The 26,486-nt window shown below is 38.4% G+C and overlaps 1 protein-coding gene across 1 annotated transcript in view; it reads right to left on the bottom strand.

Moving 5' to 3' along the window:
- Positions 1–16,017: 16,017 nt before the first annotated feature.
- Positions 16,018–26,486, bottom strand: part of HSPA14 (heat shock protein family A (Hsp70) member 14) — a 35,741-nt gene continuing 25,272 nt past the window's right edge. The window contains exons 13-14 of the mRNA XM_053716497.1: positions 17,783–17,850; positions 16,018–16,349 (exon numbers count right to left, since the gene is read on the bottom strand). Coding sequence (XP_053572472.1) covers positions 16,271–16,349; positions 17,783–17,850 — 147 coding nt within the window. The 3' untranslated portion in view covers positions 16,018–16,270. The remainder of the gene's footprint in view (positions 16,350–17,782; positions 17,851–26,486) is intronic.

The following is a 26,486-nucleotide window of genomic DNA, read 5'->3' as shown; positions in this document are numbered from 1 at the left end:
TTTTACCAAGCTTATGAACACCCGTAGGACTGGGACTCTTTTTATTGATTAGGGCCATATGCATGTCCTCCTCAGGCCCCTGTCTAGGAGCAGAAGTAAATATGTAACCCTCTGAAGTCACCATACCTTGTTCTATATCGGATGAGGTAGATTCTGCCAAAACGGTGTTTGAGCTCGGGTCCGGCTACGACCGCTGCTTGGGCTTTCTAACAGCTGCTTCCATACTGCCGAGGTTGCTCATTTTCTTAGCTCTCCCTGTGTAGCTAGGCGGCTGCAGGGTAAATGTCGGGAACGAGCATGGCGGCACCACCTCGAGATCAGCAACCTCTGGCAGGTCCGGCATTATATCTTCTTCATTTACTTCAGCCGGCTGATGTAGTCTCTGCCGCTTTTGGTAGATTTGTATAAGAAAGTCCCATGGTGCTCTACCGATCAAGTTCTGAAAACAGCGTTCCAATTTTTCCAATCTGCTATCGCAACAAACGTGCAGGCCTATTTCTTCTCCAGCATCCATTTTGCAGAATATCAGTAAGGGGAGACTGCGTAGTATCCTTAGTGGTTCAAGCTTTGTAAAGTTGCTATGGATCAGCTAATGAGTGTATGTATCTGGCTGTAGAAGTGGGCACCCAGCTAGGACAAATACCCTCGAGTGTTCGAGGGGGGTGGCATTACCTATATATGAGCCGCCGCTCTAGGCCTTCTGCGTCCGATGTCTGGCTCAAACTTCACTAAAACAGCTCAAAGTTCTCAAATTTTCAGGTACTGATAAGTAGTTTGTCTTCATAGACAACTTAGGTATACTTTTGTGCTGTAAAATCTCTCCTGACACCGGCGGGTTACAAGTGATCAGTGAGAGCTCAGAGAAGATGCGACCATGTAAGATCGCGGCTCGGACACGCCCCTGTTTCTCCACCTTTTTATCCCTGTATTTCTTAAGTAATTTAATGAATTTTTTGGAGCATTCATCCATAGCCTCCTCCCATTCGCTATGGAATTCCACTTCCTCTAATTAAAAAATTGATGCTTTTTGTAACTTTAGACCTTTTGGGATACTTCCATATTTTTCAAAATTCTCTAATGTTATTGAGTCATACCAGCAGTTTATCTGTGACTTATACAATTTTTCTAATTTCCTAAAAAGAACCTTAGGGTCCTTTTCTTTTGCAATTGACTAAAGTTAGCTTAACTCCAGTTTTTTTTTTTTTTTAATTCTTTTTTTATTGAGGACACGAAAACAGTATACAGGTACATTTTCTCAGTACATCAGAAGAGACATGGTTAAACAACATTATCACATGTACATACAAAGAATGCAATCATGATATTGACAGGTTCAGGTTCTCGGTCCTCCCCTTTTTTTTTCCCTTCCAAACTTGGTCCCCTTTTGTGGGGTACCTAAACATAATAACAAATTAACCAGGATATAGTGAAACTATTAGAATCGGCCTCTGTGGCAGCTTAGAAATCAGTTCACCAATCTCTTGTGGTGCGAGAGCATAAAAAAAAAAAAAAAAGGGGGGAAAAGCAGCTTAACTCGTGTCCTGTTCGCTTTGTTAGAAAACCTGCCCACCATTAATTTTTACTATTGGCTGTCAGCCATTGAATATAATATAGTCGTGGTTTTAACAAAGCTACTAAGTGCGGTGTTCGCTTACAACATTAGCTGGTTTAAAAGTTTAGCTTATAGCCTAACAACTATTGCAGCCCTAACATGTTTCGCCACCAACGTGGCTTTTTTTTAAAGGGTACGGCGCGACGTTTAGCGTGGTCTTATATAGACCCTCATCCCTCGCCTTGTGATGACGTAACGTCATATCAGATTCTGTGTTGCTGAGAACCAATCATAGTGGTTCAGACATTGCAACCTAATATTATTTCATTGCTGATTGGACCATTACCTGTATTGAGGATTTAGATAACTTTAGGAGGATAATATATTGAAGATATTATAGCCATTCAATCACTTATATGACTGCTAAATTTTTGTGATATATAGGCTAGAGTGTTATTCACAACAATATGTCTAACATGTACAAAAATATTTATATCCTTTTGCTATTATCAATTGATCTTCTTTAGATGCTGATATTGATTGTGTTATATATGACACAAGGATACCTTATTCTGTAGGGATAATTCAACGTTATGAATTTAATACACAATGTTCAAACGCATTTATTATTCAGGGATCATTCTGTCAAATAGCCCTGATTTCAATACGAAGAGATACTATGTTTGAACTATGCATATAATTAATTCTATCAACCCTTGTTAGAATTTGTACATACTGTCCACCCAATAGTGGATTTATTCTTGCCATGTTGTTCTTACAAGGTGATAATGTACACCGTCAGCAACTTATTGCTCAATATGAAGACAATGATTTTAAATGAAATTGACATTGTCACTAGAAAACAAGTCTCTATATTATATACTACCTCTCATGAACAACAATATACCTTATAATGTCAATTTCATTTAAAATCATCGTCTTCATATTGAGCAATAAGTTGCTGACAGAGATAAGGTGTACATTATCACCTTGTAAGAACATGGCAAGAATAAGACCCAAAAATAAATCCACTATTGGGTGGACAATATGTACACATTCTAACAAGGGTTGATAGAATTAATTATATGCATAGTTCAAGCATAGTATCTCTTCGTATTGAAATCAGGGCTATTTGACAGAATGATCCCTGAATAATAAATGCGTTTGAACATTGTGTATTAAATTCATAACGTCGAATTATCCCTACAGAATAAGGTATCCTTGTGTCATATATAACACAATCAATATCAGCATCTAAAGAAGATCAATTGATAATAACAAAAGGATATAAATATTTTTGTACATATTAGACATATTGTTGTGAATAACACTCTAGCCTATATATCACAAAAATTTAGCAGTCATATAAGTGATTGAATGGCTATAATATCTTTGCTATATTATCCTCCTAAGGTTATCTAAATCCTAAATACAGGTAATGGTCCAATCAGCAATGAAATAATATTAGGATTCTATCAGCCAATCGGAATTAAGGTAGGAAAAATCCTATTGGCTGATCCAATCAGCCAATAGGATTGAGCTCGCATTCTATTGGCTGATTGGAACAGCCAATAGAATGTGAGCTCAATTCTATTGGCTGATCCAATCAGCCAATAGGATTTATCCTACCTTAATTCCAATTGGCTGATAGAATTCAAGCGGAATTCAAGGGACGCCATCTTGGATGACGTCATTTAAAGGAACTTTCATTCAGTGTTAGGACGTCGTTTGAAGAGGAAGGCTCCGCATTGGCTGGCTTGAAGATGGACCCGATTCGCTCCGGATGGATGAAGATAGAAGATGCCGCTTGGATGAAGACTTCTGCCGCTTGGAGGACCTCTTCTGCCCGGATCGGATGAAGACTTCTGCCCCTCTGGAGGTCCACTTGTGCCCGGCTGGGTGAAGACGGCTCAAGGTAGGGAGATCTTCAGGGGGGTAGTGTTAGTTTTTTTTAAGGGGGGATTGGGTGGGTTTTAGAGTAGGGTTGGGTGTGTGGGTGGTGGGTTTTAATGTGGGGGGGATATTGTATTTTATTTACAGGTGAAAGAGCTGATTACTTTGGGGCAATGCCCCGCAAAAGGCCCTTTTTAAGGACTATTTGTAATTTAGTATAGGGTAGGGAATTTTATTATTTTGGGGGGCTTTTTTATTTTATTAGGGGGATTAGATTATCTGTAATTAGTTTAAAATTCTTGTAATTCTTTTTTTCTTTTCTGTAATTTAGTGTTTGTTTTTTTCGTAATTTAGTTTATTTAATTTAATTGTATTTAATTGTAGATAGTTTAGGTAATTTATTTAATGATAGTGTAGTGTTAGGTGTAATTGTAACTTAGGTTACGATTTATTTTACAGGTAATTTTGTATTTATTTTAACTAGGAAGTTATTAAATAGTTAATAACTATTTAATAACTATTGTACCTAGTTAAAATAAATACAAAGTTGCATGTAAAATAAATATAAATCCTAAACTAGCTACAATGTAACTATTAGTTATATTGTAGGTAGCTTAGGGTTTATTTTATAGGTAAGTATTTAGTTTTAAATAGGATTTATTTAATTGTATTAATTTTATTTTGTTTAATTTAAGTTAGGGGGGTTTAGGGTTAGGTTTAGACTTAGGTTTAGGGATTATTAAATTTAATATAGTAGCGGCGACGTTGGGGGTGGCAGATTAGGGGTTAATAAATGTAAGTAGGTGTCGGCGATGTTAGGGATGGCAGATTAGGGGTTAATAAAATGTAACTAGTTTTTGCGAGATAGGAGTGCGGCGGTTTAGGGGTTAATATATTTATTACAGTGGCGGCGATGTCCGGTCGGCAGATTAGGGGTTAATATATTTATTTAAGTGTTTCCGATGTGGGGGGGCCTCGGTTTAGGGGTTAATAGGTAGTTTATGGGTGTTATGGGTGTTAGTGTACTTTTTAGCACTTTAGTTAAGAGTTTTATGTTCCGGCGTTAGCCCATAAAACTCTTAACTACTGACTTTTAAATGCGGTAGGAGTCTTGACAGGAGAGGGTCTACCGCTCACTTCTTCCAAGACTTGTAATACCAGCGTTTGGCAAATCCCATTAAAAAGATAGGATACGCAATTAACGTAAGGGGATTTGCGGTAGCCTTGAGTCTCAGAAGAAATGTGAGTGGTAGACCCTTTCATGCCTGACTCGTAATACCAGCGTTATGGAAAAAAGCAGCGTTGGGACCTCTCAACGCTGCTTTTTAAGGCTAACGCCAAACTCGTAATCTAGGCGTCGAAATTTATTTGTGTAAGCCTCACTCAGTCATATCAGGCCAAGCCCGGGGTGCAAAGAAGTCTTGGAGCGGAAATCTGTCTTGCTTTGTAAAGGGGGTTTCCTGTCTCAAATTCCTCCCAGAGAAATCCCCACTTGTGAAATTGAACCGCGTGTTCCGATGGTAGCACGTTTGCTGCTGTTTCTATCACTCTTACTAAAGAAACATGTTATGATATGTATGTAGTTTATACAATATACTTTAAACAATGGCGGCTGTTTGTTACTTTTCATGGGTTAATACCAAATGTGAGAAGCACCACCCTACGCTAGCCACTAAACGGCATCAAAAGGGAAAGTCAGCTGGGTTTCACTGTTACTTTGGGGACTTGGGCTCAGCATTTCCTTCAGGCTCTTCCCTAGAGCCACACACTTTTCATTTTGCCTCTTCTTCATTCCTTTTCCAGAACTCATTTGGACCCCACGCCACCTGGCCAGCAGTCTACATTAGGCAGTGGGGGAAAAAATAATCAAAATCACTAAAACCTGCCTCTACATGCCCACCATATCCCACCAATATCACTTCTAACAGAGCCATTCCCTTACGTTGTGGCGCTCTACAAATTAATATATATACAGTATATATATATATATATTTTTTTTTCATGGGTTCTGAATTTTAAAGAAAAAGGATGCTTCTGAAATAAAATTAAAACTTCTTTATGAATTTAGCCTAAATATCCTTGTGTGTTTTAGGGTTCTGTAGTCTCCAGAGCACAGAGAGCGAACGTGCAAAGCTGTATTGCACTTAACCCTCTCTCTCCCCTCTTCACTACAGGTAGCTTTTAAACTAAGAAAAGTTATCTAGGGAGGAGAGATCTGTTGGAATGTAATGCATTTTTTTAAGAAAATGTGTGCTTTTTTTAAGTGGGTAGATCTTGTTGAGCTGGTCATTTGAAAAGTAGTTCCCAACACAAAAAAATGTGGTTACCCCTGCTTTAGAACCTTTAAAAATCTATCTCCCTTAGCAGAATTACTAGTTTCTTTGGCCCAGTTTATGTCAGGGTAGTTCAAATCTCCCATAATTACAGCACTGGTATTATTAGCAGCCTTTCCTATTTGCATTAGTAGTTGAGTTTCTTCCATGCCACTAATGTTGGGGGGCTTGTAGCATGTTCCTAGTAATATTTTTTCACAATTCTGTAATGTCCACAGCACTTTGGACATGAGTAAGGGTGGAAACACCCAAAACATCACAATCTTTTAACTTGTCCAAATAAAGGATATATTTTAAAATACAAAGCGCTGTGTACATTATAGAGAGGACACTGGAAATTTAGTAATATTGTTATAGGATTTTTCCCCCCATTTTTTATTTCAACCCACATTCTCTAAATTATCACCTGTATTATTATAAATATCTTCCCTTATTGTAGGTTTAAGGTCAGGTTTAATATACATGCACATTCTTCCACCCATTTTAGTACTCCTGTCCCTCCTAAATAAAGTATAACCCTCTAGTCCCCCAGTCATGTGAATCATCCCACCGAGTTTCAGTTATACTGATAATAGCATAGTCCTCTTCTGCATTTTACCCATCATGCTTCTTGCATTTGCTGTCATACATTTTCAGGTGCTTTCTGCTGCTACTTGGTGCACTTTCCTCCAAATGTTTTAATGTTACATTTCCTAAGTGTAGCCTTCTGTCATCCCTTCCTGGAGATATTCTAGGTGTGACACATTCACAGATCTGTCTGTTCTATTATGTTTAAAAGTGACTGTAGCAGTCCCCCTGAAGCCTTTACTGACAATACTGTAATAAATAGAGCTGCAGGGTGTCCTCCACAAAAATACTGGATGACCTGTAGATGACTTAGCACGGGGTGGAAGTGGGGTTGCACAATAGCCCTACCCAAAGTTAAACCTTAGACTCTGTCCTTGACCCCACTATATATATATATATATATATATATATATATATATATATATATATATATATATATATATTCACCATTGAACAGTGATTTTATCCTCTTGGCTGCCAGTAACACAAATGCATAATTTTACCTATTTGACTGCCAGTAACACCCAGCAGTGATTTGACCCTCCTTTGACTGCAAGTTGTACAAAAACATACAGAGTGGTGTTTACAATCTGTTCATTCTAATACATTAATGTGTTAGCAAATGTTAGTTTGTATTACTGGCCCTAGGTAACTGTGTTAAAACCCTGCAAAGAGGTTAAACACATAGGTGTAAAATCCTGTTTACCAGATTACATTTTAATTCAGATCACCCTAATAATCTTGCAATCACTATATAAATATCAAATCGATAAAACCAGAATGTCAGAATGAAAGTTGTGATGATGTGATATTGAAATTGACAGCGAGGTATGTGTATATTAGGATCATTGTTTAGCATGCACATTAAAGGGATATGAAAGTATAAATTAAATTTGCATTATTCAGACAGTATATGTTATTTTAAGATATCTTTTGTCTCTTGTTTTGGCTAACTCTATGTGTTCAGATAGCTGCAAGTAGTGCAATGCTGTTCCTTCAGCAAAGGATAACAAGATAATGAATCAAATTTTATAAAAGTACATTTGAAAGTTGTAAAAAATGTTTGTTCTATCCAAATTCTGAAAGAAAAATGTGGGGTTTCCTGTCCCTATAAAATGATATAGCACAAATGTAATGATTTATGTTAGTGGCATTATCAAAGCAGAACACAGGTTATTGTTGGGTTGTGCAACTGCAGCATCTGATTGGCTCACCATTAGTTTCCTGCTCTGGACCAACAGTTCTCTGTAGCTCTTACTCATAGCTTTAGATGTGTTTAACCCGTTTGCAGGGGTTATTGTCAGTAGTGCAATCATTTCCTGCTCAAATCTAATGAATTTGTTTCCACTATGATGTCCATTTGGCAAATAAAAGCTATGAACATAAAGTAAATAACCTAATATAGCTAATTTTAGTAGATCTAGGGGCTGCTAAGCTTTGTGATTAATGTATAAACTATTTTGAGGGAATGTTCATTATAGGGACATTGTACTCCAAACTATTTTATCATTGTGCATATGAAAGTGCAGCATTTACACACTGTTTTTCCCCCCACACGTGTAGTGTAGCGTATCCCATTCCCATTTATTGTATTCTATTTAACACTATTAATATGAGGTGCACACACCTTCCGTTTCTTTAGAAAAGGCTCTAAGTGAATGTCCCACTGTGAGATTTCCCTGCAGCGTCTGTTATATCATCTAGAGCAGAAAACATGGCAGCCACAACACAGCATTTGTTTATGTACCTTTAGGACAAAGCCCCTCTCTCAATCCTCTGGACAGGTGTAACTAGAATGCTTTATGCCCCCAGTGCAAAATGAGAGACGACCCCTCACTTATGTCTGTATGCATGGGCGGGGTTAATAACTTTTTCATGTTGTATATCAGGAAACCCATTTAGGCACATCAATCTGCAAGGAAGAATGACATTCATGGATGTAGAGATTATAATATACCAGTTTCTCAGCTTGCTCTGGGCCCTTTATCAAGGTTATATCTGAAGGGAGTCAGTGGCCATAACCTGCATACTTTTGGCAGCTTCTTATGCACAGTGTCTTCATTATTCTGATCAACTCATTTAGTCATGAAACCATCAGGAACATAGTTTAAAATCAAGAACAAAGAAAACCTAATGCTGGATTCTTACTGTTATCCTCTATACAAGACAAAGTGACTCAATAATTAGACTGGTCAGGATTTTTGTGTTCAGTTATCTGAGGGCTACTTGAAACTGTGATGTTCAGTTTAACAGCAAGGTGCTCTATTTCTGAGTTAGCTGGACACTTTGTATTTCTTTATGCTGTGTTAAAGGGACAGTCTTTTTTTATTGTTTAAAAAGATAGCTAAACGCCTTTACTACCCATTCTCCAGCTTTGCACAACCAACATTGTTATATTAATATTCTTTATAACCTCTTAATCTCTGCCTGTTTCTAAGATCCTGCAGGCCACCTCTATCTCAATGCATTTTATTTAGTTTTCACAACCACTGTGCTCTCTCCTGTGGAGTTAAGCAGGATCCAGCACTAATTTGCTTACATGCAAGTTTGTAAAAAGCACTGAGATAAGGAGGCCGTCTGCAGAGACTTAGATACAAGGTTATTACAGAGGTAGTATTAATATAACAGTGTTGGTTATGTAAAACTGGGGAATGGGTATCAAAGGGATTAGCTATCTTTTTAAACATACAAATTAAGGTACTGTCCCTTTAAGTTTCTGACATCACATAAAAGCACATGTGTAAAAAAAAAAAGATTTTTAAACCCTTTAAGGGACACTGAACCCACATTTTTTTCCCCATGATTCAGATAGAAAGTTGCTTAAAATTGCATGCTCTAATTTACTCCTATTATCAAATTGTCTTCATTTTCTTGGTATCTTTATTTGAAATGCAAAAATGTAAGTTTAGATGCCGGCCTATTTTTGATGAACAACTTGGGTTGTTCTTGCTGATTGGTGGATACATTTATCCACCAATGAACAAGTGCTTTCCATGGTACTGAACCAAACAAATAGCTTAGATGCCTTCTTTTTCAAATAAAGATAGCAAGAGAATGAAGAAAAATTGTTAATAGGAGTAAATTAGAAAGTTGCTTAAAATTGTATGCTCAATCTCAATCATGAAAGAAAAAAAATTGGGTTCAGTTTCCCTGTAAGAAAAAGTGACGTACCCTGAACGTCACTGGTCTTTAAATGGGGATTGCATTACTAATAGCGCAGTCTCGCCACCTTGTGGTGTGACCCGTGCAATTGTTAGCAAGGAAACCCTTAAAGAGACACTGAACCTAATTTTTTTTTATTTTGTTATTCAGATAGAGCATGCAATTTTAAGCATTTTCCTCATTTACTCCTATTATACATTTTTTTTCGTTCTCTTTCTATCTTTATTTGAAAAAGAAGGCATCTAAGGTTGTTTTTTCGGTTCAGTACTCTGGACAGCACTTTTTTTTATTTGTGGATGAATTTATCCCCCAATCAGCAAGGACAACCCAGGTTGTTCACCAAAAATGGGCTGGCATCTAAACTTACATTTCAAATAAAGATACCAAGAGAATGAAGAAAATTTGATAATAGGAGTAAATTAAAAAGTTGCTTAAAATTTCATTCTCTCTGAATCACGAAAGAACAAATTTGGGTTCAGTGTCCCTTTAACGACCGGCAACGTACATGGTACGTCGCAGTCATTAAGGGGTTAAGAAAAGATTCTTTAATAGAAATGTGTGTAAAAACATTTTGAATCCTTCAATTAGCTATTCTAATTCTTTTTACATTTTCTAAGTTTTATGAATCTGGAGGAAGCCAGTTATGTACAGTAGATATTTTATGTATGCAAAATACTTTCTTTTTTTGTTTTTAAGTAAAAATTGAAAGGTTATACAAAGTGCTGCACCATATAGTTCTTTCAGAAGCCTTGTAGATTTAGGAAGAAGGGAGACACTTGTTGAGACACCACTTTGAATATTTAGAGCCTAATGGCCATGTTAAAAAAACCAACACATTTTTTTCAACATATGCATCAGAAATTAATGCATTGCAAATATCTACATATAAAATAAATGTTTTGAAAGCAATTATAACTCATTTTTGTTAGCAAAATTTAAATTGTCTTCCAATCCAGAGACAAATATATATATATATCCCCATAATTTTAATTGTTGTTGAATTTCCTCCAGAAATGAACTTTACCAAGCAGTGATTCAACCTACTCCCAGCTGATGAGTGGCAATAACCACGTAACAGCTGTCCTGGGATTGGTCTGAATCACTGTACTAACCCTAGCTAAGCATACAAGCTGTGTAATGCAGCAGTGCTATGGCGTAAAGGGAAGTCTGTCTTAAAAAGCAGGCTAAAAGTAAAAAGGTGAGTCATTGTGAACCTCATTTGCATATCTTACCCAGATTCCTTTGCTGCATTGGAAACAGTGTAGTCAGAGAGTTTCTGGGTTTAAAGCAAGTCTTTTGACTTGTTTAGATTTGTAAATGGTTTACACAATGGAGTTATTCTCTCTCTATATATATATATATATATATATATATATATATATATATATATATATATATATATATATATATATATATATATATATACCCCTCCCCCCAATCAGGCCAATCAAGTCCAAACCAAGTGTAAAGTGAAACTGTGTGTAAACACCCTATAAACAAATAATATTTATCTGTGTTGACATTACTAAAAAAATAGCCAATTGGCATATAAATAGTATATAAGGATATAGCTATCCCATGGTGTTACATAGTTAGCACCCCTTCTCAGATGGAGTCTTCCAAAGGTGTGATTCAACCAATCAACTAGTCTGCAAGGCAACACACCTCTCTCCCATAACAACTGGTATGTGTACATGCCCTACCAGCAAATTGCTCAGCATGGATACATCTCCTACTGTGTTCATTCATATCATCACTACTAAAGGGCAGCCAAAATCACTCTGCGTAACCTCTTCCTATTATATCTCATTATTCATACATTGCAAAAAATCACACCCTCAGTGTAACCCGTCACAGGGGCGTGACCGCTGGCCGTGCTGTCAGAGAGTACAATAAAGCATCAGCTTCTACATCCATATCACCCAGTTCATATATTGCTCAACACCTACCTTACTAGTGTCCCTATGTGTCTCCTCATATCAAACAGTCCTATGTAGAACTGTGTGGATCATGTGTTTAGTCACAATATATAAGCGCTGCTGTCAGATGATCAGCCACTAGAAACCAATGTGCAGTCTTAGCGCCGCCCATTATGGCCATAACATAAATATCCTTAGATACCTCCTCATGTCAAACAGCCCTATGCACAGCTACGGGGGGTCGCGGCGTGTGCTACTTAGTTGCAACATGCAAGTGCGGCTCAGCCAATCACAGCCCATGGAGGCCGGTGTACACATCTCTGTTAGTGTAAATCTTGATACCGCCTCATAAGAGCGTAACCTAAACACCCTTAAGTACCTAACAACACAAGACAGAAACCTAGAGTCCACTCAGTGTGTAATAAACAAAAAAATAAAATGTGTAAACAATTCTATTATAAATCATACAAATGGTTTCCCTTACTAACAACCAACTATTACTTAACATAATATCCACAAATGTCAACGTGATAAAATGAACAACTAAACTATTAGAAAGAATCTATTAAGGAAAAATAAACCTCTGATAAATGTTAACAAAAAACCCAATCCCTCTACTCCAGGTGATATGAAATATAATTAAAAATATAATTAAAAAGTGAAACTTTTAGAAGTAAAAGGACAGTTCGATCCTAGTTCTAATAATTCCACCATCTACAGTTACAAATTTTCTGAGTGAACAGATACAAAATATACCTTCTGGAAAATTTAGAGATAACCTCACAAAGGATGAACAACTAGCACTAAAAATGTTACAGGAAGATCAATCAATTGTGAAACGCCCGGCCGATAAGGCGTGGTGGTGATGGATATGGTGAAATATAAAGAAGATAGCTAGACAGCTTATGCATACTAATAGATATCTACCACTATCAAGTGATCCTACTCAGCAGTTAAAGAAAAAAGTTGATGCTAAGCTACTTGAGTGGAGAGAAAGGGAATTATTATCCGAGCATGAACTTAATTTCCTAAGGAGAGATTTTCCAGTGACACCCATTCTCTATACTCTGCCCAAGATTCACAAGAATGCTGAAAACCCCCCAGGGAGACCTATTGTCTCAGCTAGGTGGTCTGTTTTACAATCACTGGCACAATTTGTAGATTTCTACCTACAGCCATGGGTCAAGCAGCAGAAATCTTACATCCGGGACTCCATGGATTTCATATCTCACATCAGGCTAGTGACGGACATTAAACCCACTGACATTCTTGTCACACTTGATGTTGCAAGTCTTTACACGGTTATTCCGCATAAATCTGGTATTGCAGCGATAACGAAATGTTTGAGAAAGGCTGCTTATGTCAGCCCATCAGAGGAGGTCCTCATTACACTTTTGGAATTTTGTTTAACAGAGAACTATTTCTGTTTTGAGAGGTCCTTCTACTTACAAATCTCTGGGACGGCGATGGGGTCCAATGTGGCCCCCTCCTTGGCCAATCTCTTTATGGAGGATTATGAGTAACACAATGAAGGTCTTTGATATACAACAGATTAAATACTATTGTCGATATATCGATTACCTCTTCCTCATATGGCAGGATGATGTGAGCACATTGGAAGCCTGGATTCACAGTCTAAATGCAATGGAAGGTACCATCAGGTTTAGTCACACTGCCAGTACTGAAACAGTGGACTATCTAGATGTGAGAATATTCATAGTTTCAGGTCAACTGGGCTATTTAGAAAAAATACTGACAGAAATTCTATCCTACACGCCACAAGTTGCCACCAACCGAGCCTTATTAAAAACATTCCCAAAGCACAATACCAGAGGATTATACGTAACAGCACTGATGGACAGAATTGCCTAAAACAGCTTGATGAAATGACAACCAGGTTTTCCCAAAGGGGTTATAAGAAACGGATACTCAATGAGATGCGTGCTGTTGCTACTGGCCCTCCTGAAGCAAAACTGGAAAGCTCTGCTAGGAGGATTACGTTTGTAACAACGAAATCACTTGACAAACACTCAATAACAAAAGCACTAAAAGAGGAGTGGAAATTACTTGAGTCTGATAATTTGTTACCATTTACTGGTTGGGAGACCCCAAGAATCGGATACAGGAGGGGCCGGAGTCTGAGGGACTCATTAATGAAAACCGATATCGTAGACTCAAGTCCAGAAACATGGCTCAGTAGAAAGAAGGGATGCTTCAGTTGCGTTACAGGCACACATTTTCAACATCCTGAACGACAGAAAAAATATGAGATTAAATTCTCTCTAACTTGTACAACCCAATATATTGTTTATTTACTTAATTGTCCCTGTGGGAAGTACTACACAGGGAAGACCATTGACGCCAGAACAAGGATGGCCAACCATCGGTCCAGCATTAGAACTGACATCCTGAAAGGCAAATCGGATCAACCAGTTGCCCGTCACTTTATGGAGGCGGGACATTAGGTTAAAGACTTAAAGTTTCGAATAATAGATCATGTCCCCAAACTCAGGAGAGGGGGTAATAGAGCCAGAATCCTCTTGCAAAAGGAGGCAAAATGGATTTACGAACTGGGGACCCTTCATCCGAGGGGCCTGAATGTATGGGGTGACAGATCCATGTTAACAAGTGGGGTTAAGTAAAGCTAGTAAGGGATTGCTTATAAAGTAGCTAGCCAGTTTGCAATTAACCCCCTTAATGATCTTACTATGATCATATTATTTCAAGTTTAACATTTCAAGTTCTTTATATAGTGTGGCATCATTAGATGGTGTCCTCTTTAGCTTTATAGGGATATTTCTTGTTCTCCTCACAGTTATTTGTTGTTTACTCAAGAATTATTGCTTAGTGGGGCTATATTAGGATGTTACAGCTCTTCGGTTTCTATCTTGTTATGGATGTAAAGATTGTTTAACAGTATTTTTATATTTTATCTTATTTTTAGGTTTCACGGCACAGATATATATTTCCCATGGCGTGGGAGTGATCTATCTGGAGTGTAACTGTCTGAGGGTTGTTATTGCTTTCTATTCTTAAAATGGAAATCATCTCTGAGTGAAATTTAATCTAATTGGTAATGATATTTCATTGTGAGTTGTATGTCTTCTATCCTCTTCTCACAGAAATCACTAACTCTCAGGTTTATTAAGGACATGTCCATATTTTTAATTATATTTCATATCACCTGGAGCAGAGGGATTGGGTCTTTTTGTTAACATTTATCAGAGGTTTATTTTTCCTTAGATTCTTTCTAATAGTTTAGTTGTTAATTTTACCACGTTGACATTTGTGGATATTATGTTAAGTAATATTTGGTTGTTAGTAAGGGAAACAATTTGTATGATTTATAATAGAGTTGTTTACACATTTTATTTTTTGTTTATTACACACTGAGTGGTCTCTAGGTTTCTGTCTTGTGTTGTTAGGTACTTAAGGGTGTTTAGGTTACGCTCTTATGAGGCGGTATCAAGATTGACACTAACAGATGTGTACACCGGCCTCCATGGGCTGTCCATCTGACAGCTGAGCCGCACTTACATGTTGCAACTAAGTAGCACACGTAGAGACCCCCGTAGCTGTGCATAAGGCTGTTTGACATGAGGAGGTATCTAAGGGTATTTATGTTATGCCCATAATGGGCGGAGCCAAGACTGCACATTGGTTTCTAGAGGCTGTGAGTGGCTGATCATCTGATAGCCGTGCCTATATGTTGTGACTAAACACATGCCGTGATCCACACAGTTCTACATAGGACTGTTTGATATGAGGAGACACATAGGGACACTAGTAAGGTATGTGTTGAGAAATATATAAATTGGGTGATATGGATGTAGAAGGTGATGCTTTATTGTACTCTGACAGCACGGCCAGCGGTCACGCCCCTGTGACGGGTTGCACTGAGGGTGTGTTTTTTGCAATGTACGAATAATGAAATATATATATATAAAATGCTTCTAGTATAGTAAGTTATTTTACATATTCTGTGAGGGCCTGTGCACGAATATTCTAACACTTCACCTTCACTGAGTCAGCAGTGGCTTGTATGACAAGAATAAACACCACTACCATCTCTCTCTGAGCATGCATAGTGTTTGAAAACCGGTGCACAGGTGCTGACAGCATATGTGCATATGTTGCTGTAAAACAGTAATAACGTATACTAGAAGCATAAGTTAGAATATAATTAATGCTTCTATTTCAAATTTAAATGCACATTTAAATTTGACCTTCCTATCCCTTTAACTTCTTGCAGAGGCCAATTATGGACAGATATATCCTGCACATATCACAGTGTGTAGCAAGGAGGATGCTCAGTTTTAGAAATTCTCCTGAATGCGCTCCAGACTCTCTAGGGCAGTGCAAAAACCTACAACCGTCAAATTTAAAATTACCATAAAAGCCAACAAAATAAAATGAAATTACACTGCAATTTTTTTTTCCTTGTACATAATACTCCAATTGAGGAATTTATTTATGAATTTAATGTTTCTGTATGAACTCAAAATTACTGAATGGATTTACTTCACGTCAGCTGCAGCAAAATGAAACTCCCCCACAAGAAAGAATAAAGAATTTCACAGCAACAGGAATCAGCAATTTTACAAGTCAGTTTACTTAACATTGGCAAAACATAAAGGCAAAAAAACAGGTGTCCATTGAATTCAATTAGCTCTTTATAAGAGCTGTAAATATGATCACATCAGTGCTCTCCTTTAAGACTGGAAATGTTTAACGTTTTACTGTACAAACAGTGCATGTTCTTTCATCGTCCGCCACAAACTCATTTCAATCCAGGAAGTCCTGCAGCTTTATCTAGGTCTGGAGTGATGTTTCCTACATAAACATTATGAAGTTTCATCAACTGTAATCATCTCCGACTTCCCTGTGTCCTTGTCTGTACAAGTGACATGTAATGCTCCATCCCTAAGGAGGAGGAGAAAGACGTTAGAACATAAAATGTGTAAGCTCCTACTATCTCTTGGTGCTTTACTGCTGGTCACAGTGTAGGTGCACTGCTAGCATTTTACCCCCAGATCTTATTATTTTTAAGTGAAATAGCAGATTGTTTAAAACTATTTTAAAATGACCGTGAAGTCAAAATTAAATATTGACCATTCATTTGGAGCACTGGTTTTCAAATCTGTCCTCAGGCCTCCCCAACAGGCCAGGTTTTCAGGATTACCTTGGATGAGAGCAGGTAAAATAACCATGGTTACTAATCAGCCGATTATTTCACAAGTGCTCCTGCTCAGATTTCCTCAAAGTGTGGCCCGTTAGGGAGGCTGAGGGCAGGTTTGAAAACCAGTGCTTTAGAGAATACAATTTTAAACAACTTTCCAATTAGGCGTGGGTAAAATTACGGGATTTGTTTTGCTAAATTTTGGCACTGGATATATCGGTGTGAAAAAGCAACACAGATCTGTGCAAATCCAGATCTTTGTGTGTTGCACTTTCACACGGATATATCTGGTGCCGAAACGAATGCCGCTGCCTGCAGCCATATTCTGAATTTATTTAGCAATCAAATGCCGAATCCCCACGTCTATAGTATAGTATTATAGTAGTAAGCTATTAGATTACCTAGCTTTACTCTTCAACAATAGATACCAAGAGAAAACAAAATCAAAATTTGACAAAAGGAAATTGTAAGGTTGCTTAAAATTGCATGCTCTATCTGAATCATAAAAGTTTACATTTTATGTTACTCTGTCTTTCACTGCTGAGCCATTCCACCCCATGCAAAAAGTGTGAAAAAATACACATTTAAATTGTGATAAACAAGGTTGTATATAATATTGTTTTCTTTCTAAATTTTAATTGTAAAAAAAGAAGGGGTTATCCCATATAAAAAAGGCCCTTTGGATATAAGTATTTTGGTCTGCACACAGGGCCTCATGAGCCTCTACTCAAATAAATGCACAATTATTCATTTGTAACAGGGAGACGTAACAATCAATATAACAAAATCGGTCTACGTATTAAATTTTTTTTTCTCAAAAGTGAAGCAGATTTACACATTAAAACAAATATCAATATGCGAATACAAAGTTTAGGGGAGAGTGGCGATTTGAAGAAATGAGATAACAGTCCATAAATTTTAAAGATAGGGAGGAAGTCTTTTTATTTTAGTAACTTTGTTCTCCCCCCGCCCAATTAAATACAGAAGAGGATACATTACAATGTTGTGTTGCAATAGCACTGATAATGACATTTAGTTTTATTTTGCTTATGTAACTTATGACAATGACTTATTCACAATTGTAAATAAAATCCACATTTATCAATAAACTTATTTTTCAAACAAAGGAAACCAGAAGGCTGGATGGAAGATACATAAATGGTAAAATCTTCTTTACCTTTTCATTGTTAACACGGTTACTATGTCATGTACGCCATCTTTCTTTATCAAGTCCTTCAATACAATCTGCAAAGAAAAAAGCAGAGGGTGAGAAGCTATTGAACAATTACCTGCTCTTCTTCCAACTAGGTTATTATCATCCCACATTAAAAGAAACAGTAAATAAAAGAAAGACACGTTGGCTGTGTTGCTATAGAACATCATATAAATTCTAAAAAAAAAAAAAAAAAAATACAAAAATTAAAAAAAACTTGTTTGCTGCGATTATTTTTCAATAGCCAGACTCCATTTACACTTGCTTCATTTGGAGGAGCCAATCTGGGCTCGAGTCTGCAGCTGTTAACCTCTTAAGGACAAGGCCATTTTTCAATTTCTTTCCCTTAAGGACCAGGGCTATTTTTACATATCTGTGGTGTTTGTGTTTACCTGTAATTTTCCTCTTACTCATTTACTGTACCCACACATTATATACAGTTTTTCTCGCCACTAAATGGACTTTCTAAAGATACCATTATTTTCATCATATCTTATAATTTACTATTAAAAATATTATAAAATATGAGGGGGAAAAAAACCCCACACACTTTTTCTAACTTTGACCCCCAAAATCTGTAGTTTCTAAATTTTGTCCTGAGTTTAGAAATACCCAATGTTAACATGTTCTTTGCAAGTTATAGGGCAATAAATACAAGTAGCACTTTGCTATTTCAAAACCACTTTTTCAAAATGAGCGCTAGTTACATTGGAACCCTGATATCTGTCAGGAATACCTGAATATCCCTTGACATGTATATATTTTTTTAGAAGACAACCCAAAGTATTGATCTAGGCCCATTTCATGCCACCATTTCACCGCCAAATGCGATCAAATAAAAAAAAAATTGTTCACTTTTTCACAAACTTTAGGTTTCTCACAGAAATTATTTACAAACAACTTATGCAATTATGGCATAAATGGTTGTAGATGCTTCTCTGGGATCCCCTTTGTTCAGAAATAGCAGACTTATATGGCTTTGGCGTTGCTTTTTGGTAATTAGAAGGCTGCTAAATGCCACTGCGCACCACACATGTTTTATGCCCAGAAGTGAAGGGGTTAATTAGGGAGCATGTAGAGTTAATTTTAGCTGTAGTGTAGTAGACAACCCAAAGTATTGATCTAGGCCCATTTTGGTATATTTAATGCCACCATTTCACCGCCAAATGCGATCAAATTAATAAAAAAAAAAAAAACTAAATTTTTTCGCAATTTTAGGTTTCTCACTGAAATTTACAAACAGTTTGTGCAATTATGGCACAAATGGTTGTAAATGCTTCTCTGGGATCCCCTTTGTTCAGAAATAGCAGACATATGGCTTTGGCGATGCTTTTTGGCAATTAGAAGGCTGCTAAATGCCGCTTCACATCACACGTGTATTATGTCTAGTAGTGAAGGGGTTAATTAGGGATCTTGTAGGGAGCTTGCAGGGTTAATTTTACCTTTAGTGTAGAGATCAGCCTCCCACCTGACACATAAGACCCCCTGATCCCTCCCAAACAGCTCTCTTCCCTGCCCCACCCCACAATTGTCCCCGCCATCTTAAGTACTGGCAGAAAGTCTGCCAGTACTAAAATAAAAGGTCTCTTATTTTTAGCATATTTACATATGCTGCTGTGTAGGATCCCCCTTAGCCCCAAACCTCCCTGATCCCCCCCCCCCCCAAACAGCTCTCTAACCCTCCCCCTCTACATTATTGGGAGCCATCTTGGGTACTGGCAGTTGTCTGCCAGTACCCAGTTTACAAAAAAAATAAATATTTTTTTTAATTTTCCCCACTTTTCTGTAGTGTAGCTCCCCCCCCCAAAGACTAAACCCCCACCCCCTCCCAGATCACTTTGATTATGTATAATACATTTTTATTCCCCCTCTAAATGTTAACAAACTGTTCCATAGTGTAATGGCTCCCACCTGCTCCCTCCCCATGCACGCGTCTGTGCGCGCCCCCCACTGCACTCAGCAATCCATCGATGGCCGCCCACCTGCCTCCCACCAACGATTGCTGCCATCGATGTCCGGTGCAGAGAGGGCCACAGAGTGGCTCTCTCTGCATCGGATGGGGAAAAATGTTATTGCAGTGATGCATCACTGCAATAACCGGAAAGCGTCTGGAAGCGATCAGGATCGCTTCCAGCCGCTTTCAACCCCAACGTCGTACAGGGTACGTCGCTGATCTTTAAATACCAGTTTGTGCAAGACATACCCTGTACGACGTATGTCGTTAAGGGGTTAAGGCTAGCCAAAGTGATATTGTTAGTATACAGTGCAGTTAAAGGGATATTGTAATCCAAAAGGGTCCCCCCCTTAAATGTGTTCCCAATGGTCCATTTTACCTTCTGTAATGTAAATAGCTCATTAACTTTAATTTTGTTATTTGAAATAGCCAAGTTTGCCACATAAACCTCCATCTATATTGTAAATATGACAAAACATTCTATGTAGAAAAGCTACGTAAACACGAAACAATAGCACTAATTAAACACCAGTGGGGGGTAGGAGGGATGTTTTTGTATTTGAAATAGCTGATAAGAATGGCCTTTTGCATTATCAGAGTTTCCATCCTAGAAGTACGATGAGGTCTTTACCTAGAAGTCAGTTTCTAAGGGTACAACGTATTGTATCAGAGAAGGATAGATTACATAATAGACTACACGGTATGGCTAAGAAATTTAAGGATAGGGGTTATCCTGCAGGGTTAATTCAGAAGGAATTAACTAAAGTCCAGCTTCCAATAGATCCTACTCCAAAAAAGGAGAATACACGAATGAAAGCAGTTATGATCATAATAATCACAGTAGTGAAATTATGCGTATAATAAAGAAACATTGGTACATTCTGCAGGGTTGCCACCCAGGAGTGGCTGAGTTTGCATTACCCCCCATGCCTGCCTATAGAAGGAGGAGGAACCTTAGAGAAGAGCTGGTACATACTGACCTTGGAAGCGCAAATAAATCACAACAGAGTTATATATCTGGAAAGAACCAGGGTTGCTATCCCTGTCTAAGATGTGGTAACTGCAATTCAATGATAAAGGGCCCAAATTTTGTCCATCCTCTAACTGGTAGAAAATTTCAGATAAAAGTTTTTTTTTTTACATGTAATACTAATTTTGCCATCTCTCATAAAATGTCCATGTGGAAAAATTTACAATGGAGAGACGACCCGTAGGGTCCGTGATAGAATCATACAACACAAGTATTATCAAATGCAAAAATTTAGAAGCACCAGTATCTGGTCATTTTATCCAGTGTGGTCATAATAACAGTCAGGTTAGTTTTCAAATAATTGATGCAGGGGGGAGAGATAGAGAGTTAATCCTCAAAAGCAGAGAGGCATTCTGGATCTATAAACTCAATGCCATGCAACCCTTGGGTTTAAATAAAGAATTAGGAGGGCGGAGCTTGTGGAAGCTCAGTGATGGCAGCTTAGTCACTGAGCTCCGTGGACATCAAGCACAGAAAATGTAAATTATATGTCAAGAACAAAGGATAATTACACAGATTGGACTCAGAAAACCTCCCTGACCCTCAAGCAACCAAATGAGGTTGAAGCAAGAAGAGCTAACTACACATAGAAGCCGATAAAGTGAGAGCGGGCTTCTTTGCAACCTGAAGCGCGGCAAACCTGTCACTCCCAAAGTTACTTGCCAGAGGCAGCAGAGGCGATACGCTGGGGAAGTGGAGGGGTAGCTCTCACGATCCGATCCCACAAGTGACTCTGGCCCCGGTAAGCATGCTAGTACTCACCAATTAATATGCACCAGGGAGTCTCAGAGAAAGAAGGAGGGGCTGAGTAGCGCACAGATCCGCCATCTTGACATAGCCCCGCTATAGAGCAGAGGATATTTGTAACACCGCTATAAGAAGGAGGTGTTTGTTGGGTGAAGGTGGAGGAGATAGAGGATCGTGGGGGAAAAAAAGAACCCAATACAGCTCTGGAGGCAGGTTAAAGGGATTGCAGGGGCTTAATGAGCCGCACTAAATAAAATATAAAAGCATGTAGAGATACTACGCTACGGCTACCAGTACCCTTCTGCAAATAAAAACAACCAGAAATATATGCTATTCACAGAAGCTAAAAGCTAGGCAATTACTCAACATGTATTTAATATAGTGAAGGGGCTACAGCTATAAAGGTTGTGAAATGTGAATATACAGGTGGTGATAGATTTGCTACAGCAGTAGGGATATCAGATTTATCTTTTATTACACGGTTCTGGGCATACACACTGAGTTCTGGTATTCTGCTATATGGAACTAGACACTGCAAGTGATTATTCTGCTGGGGAATAGGGAAGACAGGATGCTGCAGTTATACTGAATGGTGGGGCAGGTTTTGGCAGTGGAGTACATATACTTTACTATTAAAAAGGAATATAATTATAGCTATTACACGCTGTTAGGGTCCACCATTACACAATCTGACTATGTCTGTCAGAAAACAAAACAAAACAGGGTCAGCAACAAAATTGTCTACACAGCACCCATTTTTCAAGTCCTCCAAAGGGGATAAAGGACAGGGAGTGGAAGTCCCAACACCGGAGGAGGAAATGGAATCAGACACAGACACCCAGGGTGTAAACACAGGTCTCATCCCTGCCACGAAGGCAGATTTTGAAAATCTAGTTTCCAAACAAGACCTTAACACGATTTTTGACAAGATGTGGGCGAAAATGGATGCCTTACAGACTACAGTCACGAGCAGTCTGGCAGAGATCAAACAGGACATTTCAGACCTGGGAGCCAGGGTTGAATCTCTAGAGAAGGAAGATACTATGACTGAAGACATAACCATGCTTTCCCAACACATGGCCTCCCAACAACAAGATATAGAGGAAATTCATGAAAAATTAGAGGATTTAGAGAACAGGAGTCGCCGATGTAATTTACGATTAAAAGGAGTTCCCGAATCTGTAACGCCACAGGAACTACCTGAATTTCTACTGCAACTATTTCAAGCTATTACAGACAATCGGGAAGAAGGCAAATTTGAAACAGAGAGAGCTCACAGAGCCCTACGGGCAAAACCCAAAAAAGGAGACCCACCGAGAGATGTCATAATAAAGATGCTTCGCTACCGGGAAAAAGAGGAAATACTATCGGCAGCCCGAAAGAACCCTACTTTCAAATTTAAAGGATCAGTGATCCAGTTCTTCCAAGATTTATGCCTAAAGACACTTCAAAGACGCAGCACCCTGCGCCCTATCACACAACTCTTAAGAAAGAATCAGATCCCCTATAGATGGGGATTTCCATTTTCCCTCAATATTCAATATGAAGGAAAGTCTATATCACTTAAAGACGTAGCAGAGATACCAGAATTGTGTAAATTCCTGAAAATAGAATGCCCAGAATTACCGCCTATACCTCAAGAAAACAAGAAACTACTTCATTCAACTCAACCAGCTACCCCCCCTGTGGAACGATGGTCCAAAGTGACAAAGAAAAGACAGAAAACTTGAACTTCTTCTATGGTGGACATGTTCTACAGAGGCCTACAAAGGCCTATTACCATCTAACGGCTTGTAAAGTGACATCTCAGGACTCAAGGACTCTTTTTCAGACAGAGTACTACTGCTAAAGACAAGCTAGAGCCGAGAACATTGTGGAATATAGACACCATATCCATCCCGAACAACTCTGGAAGATAGGAAATTTAGCCGGGGAGGAGACCAGGACCTTCTCTTCTCTACATTATTGATAAAAATTAATATGGACGTTGACCTGCTTGGAACTATCCAGGTCACCCTATAAGACTCCCTTTCAGTGGAGTTTAACGTGAAGCTAATCTGAACACTTTTATAAAAGATTTGTTCTTACACTGTTTATGGCTTGATGGTACACACTCACCCTGATGTGTAGTCACCAAGTACTTATAGATGTCTTACATGACTTACACACTACTGTTTCTAAGTTTTATTGTTGCATGTTTTTGTTTTTTAGTTACTGTTTTTAGGCTAATATGGGGCGGTTTATTTGCCCCAAACATTATGTTTGATTGGTCACAGATCTATTACGTCTACTCAGACCTTGTAGATGTGTCAAGAAGATGGAGGAAGAGATTCATGAGGCAAAGTAACAAGCGTTATCAGGTAACATGTTTATACCCAACTGACTCTAAATGTATTATGTACCCTGTTTCTAAATATATACCCTCATGGATGCTGTTAATCGTACTGTTAAATGTATACTGGGTGTGATAGATGGAATCCTGGTCTATTAATTTAATTTCGCACAATGTCAGGGGTTTCAATACAGATATTAAACGTAGGACTGCGTTCACACAATATAAATCCCTCCGGGCGAATGTGATTTTCCTCCAGGAAACACATCTCTTAAACTCACAGATACCTAGGTACTGGGCCAGAGATTTCCAACAGCACTTCCACTCCACATCAGACTCTAAAAAACGAGGGGTATCTATACTTATACATTCTTCCCTATCCTTTGTACACAAGGAGACAATAGCTGACAAGGAAGGCAGATTTTTAGTTGTTCGGGGTCATATTCAGGATTCTGAAATCCTATTTTGCAACATATACGCCCCTAATGATAAACAGGATGCTTTTTTTAGGCAGATTATGTACCTTTTAACGGGGTGGTCTCATGTTAGGACGATTCTGGCAGGGGACTTTAACGTAGACCTATCCCTACATTCTAGAAAACCTATCTCCACATTTACTAACAAGCAAAACAAACAATATAAAATTATTAAAACGATTCAAGATCTTCTAACCACGCAAACATTGATAGACTCCTGGAAAACTTTATATGGACACACAAATGACACTACATTTTTCTCGGCAGCCCATAAAACATATACTAGGCTGGACTATGTATTTGTCAGTCAATTTTTACAATCGGCCCTTGTGGCCTCTACCATTCACTCATGTGTGTGGTCAGACCACTCCATAGTCCAGCTCAAATTAGGACATATTCAAGTACCAAACAGGACGAGATCTTGGACATATGATCCAACTTGTCTAAAGGACCCCATAATCCAGAATACAGTAAAACAGAATATGTTGGAATTTTGGGAAATTAATGTGGGAACAACTGAGAATCCCATTTCTACTTGGGCAGCTCACAAAACTTTCTTAAGGGGTTTACTTATCAAGGAAAAATCCATTCTTTATAAAAAACTAAATACACAACGGACGAATCTTCAGACAGAGATAGACGTATTAGAACATCAACATAAATTTACGCAATCCAGAACAATTTTAGCACAACTCCAAGACAAGCGCGCGAAACTCACAAACATTTTAAACGACCAAGCAATTAAGGCAGCGCTACGACTTAAAACAAATTATTACATTTATGCCAATAAGCCAGATAGATACATGGCTAACAAAATCCGCGAGAAAATAAAACTAGCCACCATAGCGCAGATTCAACAGCAGGATGGTACTACAACCACACACCCACAGGAAATTGTGGATTGCTTTGCCCAATACTATAGTAAATTGTATGAGGGAACTCATGTTGTTCAATCCACTCACACGGAAACCCGACTAACACAATTATTAGATGAGGCCCAATTACCCTCCATATCGGAGGTAGACAGAGACACTTTAAATCAGGAGATCACTGTGAATGAGGTACAACAAGCCATTAAGGACTTGAAACCGGGGAAGGCACCAGGCCCAGACGGTCTACCAGGGGAGTACTATAAATTATTTAAATCTTCTTTAGTATCACATTTAGTTAAGTTCTCAAACTATATTATGCAGGGCTATGAAATCCCACAGGACCTACTTAGAGCCAGGATAATCGTGATTCCCAAGCCAGGTAAAAACATAAAACAGTGTGCCAGCTATAGACCTATATCACTTATTAACCAGGACTTAAAGATTTTTGCTAAAATCTTGGCCAATAGACTAAAGAATATACTACCGAGTATAGTGCACCCGGATCAGGTTGGGTTCGTGGCGGGCAGAGAGGCACCTGACAATATTAGGCGAGTGATAACAACAATAACCCAGCTAGCCCAGACGAAAACGCCTTCTCTGGTCCTATCACTGGATGCGGAGAAGGCGTTTGATAGAGTAGATTGGACATATATGTTTGCGGTCCTGGAGAGGATGGGATTCAGAGGCCCTTTTGTAGAAGCACTGAGAAATATATACTCTAACCCTACTGCTACAGTGAGAGCCATGGGACACCAATCCAAACCTATACATATAAAAAATGGAACAAGACAGGGATGTCCGCTCTCCCCGCTACTATTTGCCCTATGCATGGAGCCTTTGGCGGCCAGCATTCGGCAAGCACCTGACATAACTGGACTCAAAATTCAAAACACTGACTATAAGATCACTCTTTTTGCTGATGATGTCCTTCTGACTCTAACTAAACCCCTGCCATCTCTTACAGGCCTCTATGATATACTATCAAGGTTTTCTGAGGTGTCAGGATACAAAATTAATATGGACAAAAGCGAAGCTATGGCAATAGCTTTGCCTTCCCATACCAAAAAGTTGATAGAACTGAATTTCACACTTTCTTGGGTCAAATCGCACATCAAATACTTGGGCACTAAAATACCAGTTCATTACACAGAATTATACAAAATTAATTATCTTCCCTTATATAAGGAATTGCACAGGGACATTGCTAAGTGGACGCTTCATAACTTTTCTTGGTATGGAAGAATATCTGCCATAAAG

Source organism: Bombina bombina, chromosome 6 (assembly GCF_027579735.1).
Source record: "Bombina bombina isolate aBomBom1 chromosome 6, aBomBom1.pri, whole genome shotgun sequence".
Classification (NCBI taxonomy): Eukaryota; Metazoa; Chordata; class Amphibia; order Anura; family Bombinatoridae; genus Bombina; species Bombina bombina.
This window is presented reverse-complemented; position numbering and strand designations above follow the sequence as displayed.